This window comes from Lonchura striata, chromosome 38 (genome assembly GCF_046129695.1).
Source record: "Lonchura striata isolate bLonStr1 chromosome 38, bLonStr1.mat, whole genome shotgun sequence".
Lineage (NCBI taxonomy): Eukaryota > Metazoa > Chordata > Aves > Passeriformes > Estrildidae > Lonchura > Lonchura striata.
The window spans coordinates 2478958-2493954 of NC_134640.1; the positions used below are offsets into that span (position 1 = coordinate 2478958).

Genomic DNA, 14997 nt, shown 5'->3' on the forward strand with positions numbered 1-14997 from the left:
AGCCACGCCCACGCGGCCTCATTTGAATAACCCCGCCCACTGCCGCAGGGCGAGGCCGCGCCCTCTCCATTGAAATCAATGGGGGGGTTAAGCCACGCCCCCTCCGTTGAAATCAATGGGAGCTAAGCCACGCCCCTCCATTGAAATCAATGGGAGCTAAGCCACGCCCCCTCCATTGAAATCAATGGGCGCTAAGCCACGCCCCCTCCGCTGAAATCAATGGGCGCTAAGCCACGCCCCCCTCTATGCAAAACAACGGGGCTGAAGCCACGCCCCCTCCCGGCGCGCCTCTCACTTGCCGCAATGCCGAGGCCACGCCCCCCGCCCCTCTAGGCCACGCCCACGGCGCTAAGCCACGCCCCCTCCCCGGCTGCCGCGGGGGCCCGGCCCGAGTGTCCGAGTGTCCGTGGGTCTGTCCGTGTGTCCGAGTGTCCGTGGGTCTGTCCGAGTGTCCGAGTGTCCGTGGGTCTGTCCGTGTGTCCGAGTGTCCGAGTGTCCGTGGGTCTGTCCGTGTGTCCGAGTGTCCGTGGGTCTGTCCGAGTGTCCGAGTGTCCGTGGGTCTGTCCGTGTGTCCGTGTGTCCGTGGGTCTGTCCGTGTGTCCGAGTGTCCGAGTGTCTGTCCGAGTGTCCGTGTGTCCGTGTGTCCGTCCGTGTGTCCGTGTGTCCGTGTGTCCGGCCGTGTGTCCAAGCAGCGTCCGAGTGGCCGGAGAGCTCAGGTCAGTCCTGGGTGGGTGTGGGGGGGGGGTGGTTCAACAGCCCCGCCGTGGGTGTGTCCGTCTGTCCGTCTGTCCGTGTGTCCGTCTGTCTGTGTGTCCGTCTGTCCGTGTGTCCGTCTGTCCGTGTGTCCGTGGGTGTGTCCATCTGTCCGTGTGTCCATCTGTCCCTGTGTCCATCCCTGTGTCCACTCCCCTGTCCGTGGGTCTGTCCATGTGTCCACTCCCATGTCTGTGTGTCCATCCCTGTGTCCACTCCAGTGTCCGTGGGTCTGTCCGTGTGTCCGTCCCAGTGTCCACTCCAGTGTCCATCCCTGTGTCCACTCCTGTGTCCATTCCCGTGTCCGTGTGTCCATCCCTGTGTCCGGCCGGGGGTCTGTCCATATGTCCATCCCTGTGTCCACTCCTGTGTCCACTCCCCTGTCTGTGTGTCCGTCCCAGTGTCCACTCCAGTGTCCACTCCAGCGTCTGTGGGTCTGTCCGTGTGTCCACTCCTGTGTCCGTGTGTCCATCCCTGTGTCCATCCCTGTGTCCGGCTGTGGGTCTGTCCGTGTGTCCACACCTGTGTCCACTCCCCTGTCCGTGGGTCTGTCCGTGTGTCCAACCCCGTGTCCATCCCTGTGTCCACTCCAGTGTCCACTCCCCTGTCCGTGGGTCTGTCCCTCTGTCCACTCCTGTGTCCACTCCAGTGTCCACTCCCCTGTCCGTGGGTCTGTCCCTCTGTCCACTCCCCTGTCCGTGGGTCTGTCCGTGTGTCCAACCCCGTGTCCATCCCTGTGTCCACTCCAGTGTCCACTCCCCTGTCCGTGGGTCTGTCCCTCTGTCCACTCCTGTGTCTATTCCCGTGTCCGTGTGTCCATCCCAGTGTCCAGCCGTGGGTCTGTCCATATGTCCACCCCTCTGTCCACTCCTGTGTCCGTGTGTCCATTCCCGTGTCCGTGTGTCCATCCCAGTGTCCACTCCAGTGTCCATCCCCGTGTCCGTGGGTCTGTCCGTGTGTCTGTCCCTCTGTCCACTCCCCTGTCCGTTTGTCCATCCCTGTGTCCACTCCAGTGTCCATCCCCGTGTCCGTGGGTCTGTCCGTGTGTCCGTCCCAGTGTCCGTGATGTCCGTGACTCTGTCCATGCCTCTGTCCCTGTGTCCATCCAGGTGTCCAGGCGTCCACCCATGGCTCCGTCCGGGTGTCCGTGTGTCCGTCCCGGTGTCCGTGAGTCTGTCCAGGTGTTCTTGGATCCGTCCGGATGTCCAGGTGTCCATCCAGTGTCCATCCAGTGTCCGTGTGTCCATCCCAGTGTCCATCCAGTGTCCATCTGTCCATCCCATTGTCCATCCATTGTCCATCCAGTGTCCATCCAGTGTCCGTGTGTCCATCCCAGTGTCCATCCAGTGTCCGTGTGTCCATCCCAGTGTCCATCCCAGTGTCCACCCAGTATCCGTGTGTCCATCCAGTGTCCATCCAGTGTCTGTGTGTCCATCCCAGTGTCCATCCAGTGTCCACCCAGTATCCGTGTGTCCATCCCAGTGTCCATCTGTCCATCCCAGTGTCCATCCCAGTGTCCATCCAGTGTCCATCTGTCCATCCCATTGTCCATCCCATTGTCCATCCAGTGTCCATGTGTCCATCCCAGTGTCCATCTGTCCATCCCATTGTCCATCCCATTGTCCATTCAGTGTCCATCCCAGTGTCCGTGTGTCCATCCAGTGTCCATCTGTCCATCCAGTGTCCATCCCAGTGTCCATCCCAGTGTCCATCCCAGTGTCCATCCAGTGTCCATCCCATTGTCCATCCCAGTGTCCATCTGTCCATCCCAGTGTCCATCCCAGTGTCCATCCAGTGTCCATCCAGTGTCCATCCCAGTGTCCATCTGTCCATCCAGTGTCCATCCAGTGTCCATCCCAGTGTCCATCCCAGTGTCCATCTGTCCATCCCAGTGTCCATCCCAGTGTCCATCCCAGTGTCCATCCAGTGTCCATCCAGTGTCCATCCCAGTGTCCATCCCAGTGTCCATCCAGTGTCCATCCCAGTGTCCATCTGTCCACCCAGTGTCCATCTGTCCATCCCAGTGTCCATCCCATTGTCCATCCAGTGTCCATCCCAGTGTCCATCCCAGTGTCCATCTGTCCATCCAGTGTCCATCCAGTGTCCACCCAGTATCCGTGTGTCCATCCCAGTGTCCATCTGTCCATCCAGTGTCCATCCCAGTATCCGTGTGTCCATCCAGTGTCCGTCTGTCCATCAAGTGTCCATCTGTCCATCCCAATGTCCATCTTTGCCTCCACTGACCACTGCAGCGGTCAGTGGCCCGAGTGTCCGTCCGTGTGTCCACCCGTGTGTCCACCCGTGTGTCCACCCGTGCGTCCACCCGTGTGTCCACCCGTGCGTCCACCCGTGTGTCCACCCGTGTGTCCACCCAGTGTCCACCGCTGACCTCCCCTCTCCCCGCAGCCGTCCCTCCGCCCGTCCGTCCGTCCGTCCGTCCATGGCGCTGGCCGAGCCCGAGCGGTCAGCGGCCGCGGGAGTGGCCGGAGGAGCGGCCGGAGGAGCGGCCGGAGCGCGGCCGCTCTTCTGCCGCCGGGGGGCGCTGCGGCACAAGGTGGTCCACGAGGTGAAGAGCCACCGCTTCACCGCCAGGTTCTTCAAGCAGCCCACCTTCTGCAGCCACTGCACCGACTTCATCTGGTCAGTGACGGGGCCGGGAACATCTGGGGAACATCTGGGGAGGTCACCTGGACGGGTGGGACACAGCTGGACACAGCTGGGGGTGATGGGACACACCTGTGTCCATCACACGTGGAGGGTTCCTCGAGGAACCGACCTTCTGCAGCCACTGCACCGACTGCAGCTGGTCAGTGACGGGGCCGGGAACATCTGGGGAACATCTGGGGAGGTCACCTGGACGGGTGGGACACAGCTGGACACAGCTGGACACAGCTGGGGGGGATGGGACACACCTGGGTCCACCACACGTGGAGGGTTCCTCGAGGAACCGACCTCCTGCAGCCACTGCACCGACTGCAGCTGGTCAGTGACGGGGCCGGGAACATCTGGGGAACATCTGGGGAGGTCACCTGGACGGGTGGGACACAGCTGGACACAGCTGGAACACAGCTGGACAGGTGTGATGCACCTGTGTCCATCACACGTGGAGGGTTCCTCGAGGAACCGACCTCCTGCACCGACTTCATCTGGTCAGTGACGGGGCTGGGAACATCTGGGGAACATCTGGGGAGGTCACCTGGACGGGTGGGACACAGCTGGACACAGCTGGGGGGGATGGGACACACCTGGGTCCACCACACGTGGAGGGTTCCTCGAGGAACAGACCTTCTGCAGCCACTGCACCGACTTCATCTGGTCAGTGACACACCTGGGAACATCTGGGGAACATCTGGGGAGGTCACCTGGACAGCTGGGACACAGCTGGGGGTGATGGGACACACCTGTGTCCACCACACGTGGAGGGTTCCTCGAGGAACCGACCTTCTGCAGCCACTGCACCGACTGCAGCTGGTCAGTGGCGGGGCCGGGAACATCTGGGGAACATCTGGGGAGGTCACCTGGACAGCTGGGACACAGCTGGACACAGCTGGGGGTGATGGGACACACGTGGGTCCATCACACGTGGAGGGTTCCTCGAGGAACCGACCTCCTGCAGCCACTGCACCGACTGCAGCTGGTCAGTGACACACCTGGGAACATCTGGGGAACATCTGGGGAGGTCACCTGGACGGGTGGGACGCAGCTGGACACAGCTGGGCACAGCTGGGGGGGATGGGACACACGTGGGTCCACCACACGTGGAGGGTTCCTCGAGGAACCGACCTCCTGCAGCCACTGCACCGACTGCAGCTGGTCAGTGACACACCTGGGAACATCTGGGGAACATCTGGGGAGGTCACCTGGACAGGTGGGACACAGCTGGACACAGCTGGACACAGCTGGGGGTGATGGGACACACGTGGGTCCACCACACGTGGAGGGTTCCTCGAGGAACCGACCTCCTGCAGCCACTGCACCGACTGCAGCTGGTCAGTGACACACCTGGGAACATCTGGGGAACATCTGGGGAGGTCACCTGGACGGGTGGGACACAGCTGGACACAGCTGGGGGATGTCCAGGTGTGCCCAGCTGTGGTTTTTGGGGGTCCAGATGTGACCTCCTCCCCCCCACCCATTTCTGTCTCTCCCTCCAGGGGCATCGGCAAGCAGGGCCTGCAGTGCATGGGTGAGCGACCCCAAAATTACCCCAAATGACCCCAAAATCCACCCCAAAATCCACCCCCAAATCCCCAAATTCACCAAATTCCTCAAAATTACCCCAAAATAGCCCAAAATCCCCAAAATCCACCCCAAAAGTACCCCAAGATCCACCCCAAAATTCCCAAAAAATCCTCCAAAATCCACCCCAAAATCCACCCCAAAATCCCCAAATTCACCAAATTACCCCAAAATCCACCCCAAAATCCACCCCAAAATCCCCAAATTCACCAAATTCCTCAAAATTACCCAAAAAATGGCCAAAAATGCCCAAAATCCACCCCAAAAATACCCCAAAATCCACCCCAAAATTCCCAAAAAATCCTCCAAAATCCTCCAAAATCCACCCCAAAATCCCCAAATTCACCAAATTCCTCAAAATTCCCCCAAAATAGCCCAAAATCCCCAAAATCCACCCCAAAAGTACCCCAAGATCCACCCCAAAATTCCCAAATTCACCAAATTCCTCAAAATTCCCCCAAAATAGCCCAAAATCCCCAAAATCCACCGCAAAAGTACCCCAAGATCCACCCCAAAATTCCCAAATTCACCAAATTCCTCAAAATTACCCCAAAATAGCCCAAAATCCCCAAAATCCAGCCCAAAAATACCCCAAAATCCACCCCAAAATTCCCCAAAAAAATCATCCAAAATCCACCCCAAAATCCACCCCAAAATCCCCAAATTCACCAAATTCCTCAAAATTACCCAAAAAATGGCCAAAATCCCCAAAATCCACCCCAAAAATACCCCAAAATCCACCCCAAAATTCCCAAAAAATCCTCCAAAATCCACCCCAAAATCCCCAAATTCACCAAATTCCTCAAAATTACCCAAAAAATGGCCAAAAATGCCCAAAATCCACCCCAAAAATACCCCAAAATCCACGCCAAAATCCCCCAATTCCCCAAATTCCTCAAAATTACCCCAAAATAGCCCAAAATCCCCAAAATCCACCCCAAAAGTACCCCAAAATCCACCCCAAAATTCCCAAATTCACCAAATTCCTCAAAATTACCCCAAAATAGACCAAAATCCCCAAAATCCACCCCAAAAATACCCCAAAATCCACCCCAAAATCCCCAAAAAAATCATCCAAAGTCTACCCCAAAATTCCCCAAAATCCGCTCCAAAATACCCCAAATCTACCGAAATTCCCAAAAAATTCCCCCCAAACCCCCAAATTCACCAAATTCCCCAAAATTCCCCAAATTGCCCCAAAATCCACCCCAAAATCCACCCCAAAATTCACCAAAAATCCCCCAAACTCCCCAAAAATACCCCAAAATCCACCCCAAAATCCCAAAATTCACCCCAAAATCCATCCCAAAATCCACCCCAAAATCCATCCCAAAATCCACCCCAAAATTCCCCAAAATCCAAACCAAAATCCCCAAAAAATCCTCCAAAATCTACCCCAAAATTTCCCAAAATCCACCCTAAAATTCCCCAAAATCCACCCCAAAATCCACTCCAAAATACCTCAAATTCACCAAAATCCCCCAAATTCACCCAAATCTCTCAAAAATACCCCAAAATCCCCCCGAAATTCTTCCCAAAATCGCCCAAATTCCCCCAAAATTCCCAATTTTCCCCCCAAAATTCCCAAATTTCTCCAATTTTGGGACCCGCGGGTTCGGGGTGGGCGTGGCCTGGGCGGTGATTGACAGGCGGGGGAATTTTGGGGATTTTTGGGGAAATTTTGGGGAATTTTGGGGAAATTTTGGGAGAATTTTTTGGGAATTTTGGAGGGATTTTGGATTTTGGGAAATTTGGAGGAAATTTGGGGATTTTTGGTGGGAATTTTGAGTGAAATTTGGGAAATTTTGGGGAATTTTTGGGAGAATTTTGGGGGCATTTTGGAGGGATTTGGGATTTTGGGGAATTTGGGAATTTTGCAGAATTTTTGGGAGAATTTTGGGGAATTTTGGGTGGAATTTTGGGTGGATTTTTGGGGATTTTGGGTGGCATTTTAAGGGGAATTTTTAGGGGGAATACGGGGAGTTTTTATTGGAATTTTGAGTGGAAATTTGGGTATTTTAAGGGCAATTTGGGAATTTTTAGGGGATTTTTTTTGGGAATTTTTTGGGAGAATTTGGGGAATTTTCTGGGGGAATTTTGGGACGTTTTTAGGGAGTTTTTTTGGGGAATTTTGAGTGGAATATTGGTAATTTTAAGGGAATTTTGAGGGGAATTTTGGTACTTTTTTTTTTTAATTTTGGGGGGAATTTTGGGGCTTTTTTTGGGAATTTTTTTGGAGGAATTTTGGGTGGAATTTTGGGTGGAATTTGGGGGATTTTGGCCCTTTCTGACCCTTTTTTTTGGCAGTTTGCAGCTTCGTGGTTCACAAACGCTGCCACGAATTCGTCACCTTCGAATGTCCCGGCGCCGGGAAGGGACCCCAGACCGACGTGAGTCCCAAATTCCCAAAACATTCCCAAAATTCCCACAAAATCCCCCAAAAATTCCCACAAAAATTCCCACAAAAACCCCCAAAATCCCCACAAAAATCCCCCAAAAAATCCCTCCAAAATCCCCAAAAATTCCATAAAAATTCGCCTTAAAATTCCGTCAAAATTCCCAAAAATTCCCCCCAAATCCCTGAAAAATCCCCAAAAATCCCCCAAAAATTCCCAAAATTTCACCCAAAAATTCCCCTTAAAATTCCCCAAAATTCCCCACAAAAATCTCCACAAATTTCCCAAAAATCCCCCCAAAAATCCCCCCAAAATCCCCCTTAAAATTCCCTAAAATTCCCCAAAAATTCTCCAAAAGTCCCCACAAAAACCCCCTCAAAAATCCCCACAAAAAACCCCAAAAAATTCCCAAAAATCCCCCAAAAATTCCCCTTAAAATTGCCTCAAAATTCCCAAAAATTCCCTAAAAATTTGCCTTAAAATTCCCCAAAAATCCCCTCAAAAATTCCCCCAAAAATCCCCAAAATTTCCCCAAAATTTCCCCAAAATTCCACTTAAAATCCTCATTTTTTCACTCAAAATCCCCATTTTTTCACCCAAAACTTCTGGGATTTTTCCCAAAATTTTGGGACTTCTCCCCAAAATTTGGGAAGTTTTAATAAAATTTGGGAATTCACCCAAATTTCCCCAAAATCCACCCAATTTAACCCTTTAAACCCCGGAAGTCCCACACAAAATCCCCATTTTTGGGCCAAAAATCCTCATTTTTTCACCCAAAATCCTCATTTTTTGACCCAAAACCTCCCGGGTTTTTTCCCAAAATTTTGGGAATTTCACCCAAAATCTGGGAATTCTCTGGCAGGACCCCCGGAACGATCCCAAATTTCGGGTGCAGGGCTCCCAAATTTGGCCAATTTAACCCTTTCAACCCTGGACATTTCTCCCAAAATCGCCATTTTTTTTTTCCCAAAATCCCCAATTTTTTCCCTTAAATCTGCAATTTTTTCCCCAAAATTTTGGGAATCCTCCCCAAAATTTGGGAATTCACCCAAAATATCCCCAAAATCCACCCAATTTAACCCTTTAAACCCCGTAAATCCCACACAAAATCCCCATTTTTGGGCCAAAAATCCTCATTTTTTCACCCAAAATCCCCTTTTTTTCCCCCAAAACCTCCGGGTTTTTTCCCAAAATTTTGGGAATTCGCCCCAAAATCTGGGAATTCTCTGGCAGGACCCCCGGAACGATCCCAAATTTCGGGTGCAGGGCTCCCAAATTTGGCCAATTTAACCCTTTCAACCCTGGACCTTTCACCCAAAATCGCCATTTTTTTTTCCCAAAATCCCCAATTTTTTCCCTTAAATCTGCAATTTTTTCCCCAAAATTTTGGGAATCCTCCCCAAAATTTGGGAATTCACCCAAATTTCCCCAAAATCCGCCCAATTTAACCCTTTAAACCCCGTAAATCCCACGCCAAATCCTCATTTTTTCACCCAAAATCCTCATTTTTTCACCCAAAATCCTCATTTTTTCCCCCAAAACCTCCGGGTTTTTTCCCAAAATTTTGGGAATTTCACCCAAAATCTGGGAATTCTCTGGCAGGACCCCCGGAACAAGCACAAATTTCGGGTGCACAGCTACAGCAGCCCCACCTTCTGCGACCACTGCGGCTCGCTGCTCTACGGCCTCGTGCACCAGGGCATGAAGTGCTCCTGTGAGTCCCCAATTTTGGGGCAAATTCGGGCGATTTTGGGAAAATTGGGGAATTTGGGGGGTTCAGGGGGGGTTGGGGAAAAAAATCGGGAAAAAATTGGGGTTTTGGGGGGATTTGAAGGGGATTTTTGGGGTTTTTTTAGGGGTTTATTTTGAATTTTGGGGTTTTTTTTGGGGGGGATTTTGGGGAATTTGAGAAAGTTTGGGGATTTTTGGGGGATTTGGGGATTTTTGGGGGATTTTTAGTGGATTTTTGGGATTTTTGGGGGGATTTGGGGATTTTTGGGGGATTTTTAATGGATTTTTGGGATTTTTGGGGGGATCTGGGGAATTTTTGGCCATTTTTAGGGGATTTTGGGGAATTTTTAGGGGATTTTTGGGGGGGGTTTTGAGCATTTGGGAATTTTGGGGGAATTTTGGGAATTTTTAGGGGATTTTTGGGGAATTTTGGGGGAATTTTGGGAATTTTTAGGAGATTCTGGGGATATTTGGGGGAGATTTGGGGAATTTTGGGAATTTTGGGGGGATTTGGGGATTTTTGGGATTTTTTTAGGGTTTTTTTGGGATTTTTTGAGGGGGGATTTTGGGTTGTTTTTGAGCATTTTGGGAATATTTTGAATTTTTGGGGGGATTTTGGGATTTTTGGGAATTTTTAGGGAATTTTTTGGGACTTTTTGGGGGGATTTTGGGGAGGTTTTGGGAATTTTTGGAATTTTTAGGGGAATTTTGGGGGATTTTGGACAGATTTGGGGATTTTTGGGATTTTTTGGGGGGGATTTTGGGAATTATTTGAATTTTAGGTGACTTGGGATTTTTGGGGGGAATTTTGGGATTTGGGGAATTTGGGAAATTTTGGGGATTTTTGGGTGGATTTTTGGGAGGATTTTAAGGGGGTTTTGAGCATTTTGGGAATTTTGGGGAATTTTGGGGGGGAATTTGGGGATTTTTGGGGAATTTTTGGGGTTTGGGAAAAAATTCGGGATGATTGATTTTTGGGCCATTCCGACCCCCAAAAACTCCCAAAAACTCCCAAAAAATTCCCAAAAAATTCCCAAAATTCCCGAATTTTGCAGATTGTGAGATGAACGTGCACAATCGCTGCATGCAGGGGAGGAAAATGTGCAAAAAATCCATAGAAAATCCATAAAAAATCCGATTTTTTTGCTTTTTGGGCCGTTCCGACCCCCAAAAACTCCCGAAAAATTCCCGAAAAATTCCCAAAATTTCCCGAACTTCCCGAATTTTGCAGGCTGTGAGATGAACGTGCACAAACGCTGCGTGCAGGGGAGGAAAATGTGCAAAAAATCCATTAAAAATCCATAAAAAATCCGATTTTTTTGCTTTTTGGGCCGTTCTGACCCCCAAAAACTCCCAAAAAATTCCCGAAAAATTCCCGAAATTCCCAAAATTCCCGAATTTTGCAGGCTGCGAGATGAACGTGCACAAATGCTGCGTGCAGGGGAGGAAAATGTGCAAAAAAATCCATTAAAAATCCATAAAAAATCCGATTTTTTTGCTTTTTGGGCCGTTCTGACCCCCAAAAACTCCCAAAAAATTCCCGAAAAATTCCCGAAATTCCCAAAATTCCCGAATTTTCCAGGCTGTGAGATGAACGTGCACAAATGCTGCGTTCAGAAGGGATTTTAGGGAAAAATGTGCAAAAAATCCATAAAAAATCCGAATTTTTTGCTTTTTGGGCTGTTCCGACCCCCAAAAACTCCCGAAAAATTCCTAAAAAATTCCCAAAATTCCCAAATCTTCCAGAGAGTGCCAAAGGAATCCACAAACATTGCGATCAGAGGGAATTTTGGGATAAAATCCATAAAAAATCCATAAAAAATCCGATTTTTTTGCTTTTTGGGCCGTTCCGACCCCCAAAAACTCCCGAAAAATTCCCAAAAAATTCCCAAAATTCCCAAATCTTCCAGAGAGTGACAAAGGAATCCACAAACACTGCGATCAGAGGGGATTTTGGGATAAAATCCATAAAAAATCCAATTTTTTTGCTTTTTGGGCCATTCCGACCCCCAAAAACTCCCAAAAAATTCCAAAAAAATTCCCAAAATTTCCCGAACTTCCCGAATTTTGCAGGCTGTGAGATGAACGTGCACAAACGCTGCGTGCAGAGGGGATTTTAGGGAAAAATGTGCAAAAAATCCATAAAAAATCCATAAAAAATCCGATTTTTTTGCTTTTTGGGCCATTCTGACCCCCAAAAACTCCCGAAAAATTCCCAAAAAATTCCCGAAATTCCCAAAATTCCCGAATTTTCCAGGCTGTGAGATGAACGTGCACAAACGCTGCGTGCAGAGCGTCCCGAGCCTCTGCGGCGTCGACCACACCGAGAGGAGGGGGCGGCTCCAGATCCGCATCCAGGCCCTGCCCGGGGAGCAGCTCCACGTCACAGGTGCCAAAAATTCCCAAAAATTCCTCGGGAATCAGCTCCGGAATTCCTGGGAATCGTCAGGGGAAAAAACCCCGCGAAAATCCGGTCGGGAATGGGGGAAAAATGGGGAAAAATTGAGAAAAATGTGGGGAAAATCCCAAAAACTTGGGCTCGAAAATTCCCAAAAATTCCCAAAAATTCCTTGGGAATCAGCTCCGGAATTCCTGGGAATCGTCAGGAAAAAAACCCCGAGAAAATCCCGGTCGGGAATGGGGGGAAAATGGGGAAAAATTTGGGAAAAATCCCGAAAACTTTGGCTCGAAAATTCTTAAAAATTCACAAAAATTCCCAAAAATTTCTCAGGAATGAGCTCGGGGATTCCTGGGAATCGTCAGGGAAAAAAAATCCCACGAAAATCCGGTTGGGAATGGGGGGAAAATGGGGAAAAATCTTGAAAAATTGGAAAAAAATCCACAAATTTCAAAAATAAAAATCCAAAAAATTCCTAAAAATTCCAAAAAATCCCAAAAATTTCTCAGGAATGAGCTCGGGAATTCCTGGGAATCATCCGGGAAAAAAACCCCGAGAAAATCCGGTCGGGAATGGGGGGAAAATGGGGGAAAAAAAAGAAAAAAATCCCATTTTTGGGGCCGTTTTTTCACCGTTTTTGGCCGTTTTTTCACCATTTTTTCACCGTTTTTTCCCAAATTCCCGTTTTTTTCCCCAAATTCGCAGTGGGCGAGGCGCGGAACCTGATCCCGATGGATCCCAACGGGCTCTCGGTTCCCGAATCCCAAAACCCCCAAAAATCCCATTTTTGAGGCCGTTTTTGACCGTTTTTTCACCGTTTTTCACCATTTTTTCACCGTTTTTTCCCAAATTCCCGTTTTTTTCCCCCAAATTTCCAGTGGGCGAGGCGCGGAACCTGATCCCGATGGATCCCAACGGGCTCTCGGAACCCAAATCCCAAAACCCCCGAAAATCCCAATTTTGGGGCCCTTTTTGGCCGTTTTTTCACCGTTTTTTGCAGTTTTTTCACCATTTTTTCACCGTTTTTTCCCAAATTCCCGTTTTTTTCCCCCAAATTCCCAGTGGGCGAGGCGCGGAACCTGATCCCGATGGATCCCAACGGGCTCTCGGATCCCGAATCCCAAAACCCCCAAAAATCCCAATTTTGGGGCCGTTTTTGGCCGTTTTTTCACCGTTTTTTGCCGTTTTTTCACCATTTTTTCACCGTTTTTTCCCAAATTCCCATTTTTTTTCCCCAAATTTCCAGTGGGCGAGGCGCGGAACCTGATCCCGATGGATCCCAACGGGCTCTCGGATCCCAAATCCCAAAACCCCCGAACATCCCATTTTTGGGGCTGTTTTTGGCCGTTTTTTGACCGTTTTTTGGCCGTTTTTCGCTGTTTTTTCACCGTTTTTTCCCAAATTCCCATTTTTTTTCCCCAAATTCGCAGTGGGCGAGGCGCGGAACCTGATCCCGATGGATCCCAACGGACTCTCGGATCCCTACGTGAAGCTGAAGCTGATCCCCGACCCCAAGAACGTCTCCAAGCAGAAAACGCGGACGGTGAAGGCGACGCTGAACCCGGTGTGGAACGAGGCCTTCCTCTTGTGAGAAATGGGGCAAAAAAGGGCGAAAACGGGAAAAAATCCAAGGGGAAATCGGGGAAAAATTGGGGAAATATCGGGAAAAAAATTGGGGGAAAATCGGTTAAAAAATGGAGGAAAAATGGTTAAAAAATGGAGGAAAAATGGTTGAAAAATGGGAATAAAAGGGGGAAAAAATGGGGGGAAAATGAGGAGAAAAGAGGAAAAAATAAGAAAAAGATATTGGAAATAAAAGAGGAAAAATTGGGAAAATATCAGGAAAAAGAAGGAAAAAATGGGGAAAAAATGTTAAAAAATGGGAATAAAAGGGGAAAAATGGGGGGAAAATGAGAAGAAAAAAAGAAAAATTGAGGAAAAAAAATTGGAAATAAAAGAGGAAAAATTGGGAAAATATCAGGAAAAATGGGAAAAAAATAGGAAGAAAAAAGGAAAAAATGGGGGAAAATTGGTTAAAAGTGGAGGAAAAATGGTTAAAAAATGGAGGAAAAATGGTTAAAAAATGGGAATAAAAGGGGGGAAAATGGGGGGAAAATGAGGAGAAAAGAGGAAAAAATAAGAAAAAGATATTGGAAATAAAAGAGGAAAAATTGGGAAAAAAACAGGAAAAAAAAGGGAAAAAATGGGGGAAAATTGGTTAAAAATGGAGGAAAAATGGTTAAAAAATGGGAATAAAAGGGGAAAAAATGGGAGGGAAATGGGGAAAAAAAATGGGGAAAATGGTAAAAAATAAGAGGAAAAAATGGGGAGGAAAAAGGAAAAAATTGGGAAAAGAAACAGGGAAAAAATGGGGAAAAAACCAGGAAAAAAAGGGTGAAGGTGACGCTGAAGCCGGTGTGGAACGAGGCCTTCCTCTTGTGAGAAAAATGGGGCAAAAAAGGGAAAAAACGGGAAAAAATCCACCGGGAAATCGGGAAAAAATTGGGGGGAAATCGGGAAAAAAATTGGGGGAAAATTGGTTAAAAAATGGAGGAAAAATGGTTAAAAAATGGAGGAAAAATGGTTAAAAAATGGGAATAAAAGGGGGGAAAATGGGGGGAAAATGAGGAGAAAAGAGGAAAAAATAAGAAAAAGATATTGGAAATAAAAGAGGAAAAATTGGGAAAAAAACAGGAAAAAAAAGGAAAAAATGGGGGAAAATTGGTGAAAAATGGTTAAAAAATGGGAGGGAAATGGGGAAAAAATTGGGGAAAATGGTAAAAAATAAGAGGAAAAAATGGGGAGGAAAAAGGAAAAAATTGGGAAAAGAAACAGGGAAAAAAAATGGGGAAAAAACCAGGAAAAAAAGGGTGAAGGTGACGCTGAAGCCGGTGTGGAACGAGGCCTTCCTCTTGTGAGAAATGGGGCAAAAAAGGGAAAAAACGGGAAAAAATCCACCGGAAAATCGGGGAAAAATTGGGGGAAAATTGGTTAAAAAATGGAGGAAAAATGGGTACAATTTGGGGGAAAATTTGGGAAAAATTCAGGAAAAATGGCAAGAAATTGGGAAAAAAACAGAAAAAAAATGGGAATAATTCAGAAAAAATTTGGGAACATTAGGGGAAAATTTGGGAAAAATTTCGGGGAAGAATCAAGGGAAAAATGGGGGGGAAATCAGGGAAAAATTGGGGGAATTTTGGGAAAAATAGTGAAAAATTCAGGGAAAATTTGGGAACGTTTGGGAATAATTCAGGAAAATTTGGGAAACATTCGAGAAAATTCAGAAAAAATCCTGGGAAAATTTAGGTGAAAAATGAGGGAAATATTTGGGGAAAATAGGGGGGAAATGGAGGAAAATTACTGAAAAATCAGGGAAAAAGTGAGAAAAATCTGGGAAAAATTTGGGAATCATTCAGGAAAATTTGGGGGGAAAATTTAGGGAAAAATATGGAAAAAATGGGAGAAAAATCGCAGGGAAAA

The 14997-nt window shown here is 48.2% G+C and overlaps 1 protein-coding gene across 1 annotated transcript in view; it reads left to right on the forward strand.

Annotated features, from left to right (window-relative positions):
- The first annotated feature begins 264 nt into the window (after nt 1–264).
- The window catches only part of PRKCG (protein kinase C gamma), a 36234-nt gene continuing 21501 nt past the window's right edge, over nt 265–14997 (forward strand). Inside the window, exons 1-7 of the mRNA XM_077789871.1 lie at nt 265–716; nt 3160–3393; nt 4908–4939; nt 7300–7382; nt 8991–9102; nt 11377–11508; nt 12948–13104. Coding sequence (XP_077645997.1) covers nt 3194–3393; nt 4908–4939; nt 7300–7382; nt 8991–9102; nt 11377–11508; nt 12948–13104 — 716 coding nt within the window. The 5' untranslated portion in view covers nt 265–716; nt 3160–3193. The remainder of the gene's footprint in view (nt 717–3159; nt 3394–4907; nt 4940–7299; nt 7383–8990; nt 9103–11376; nt 11509–12947; nt 13105–14997) is intronic.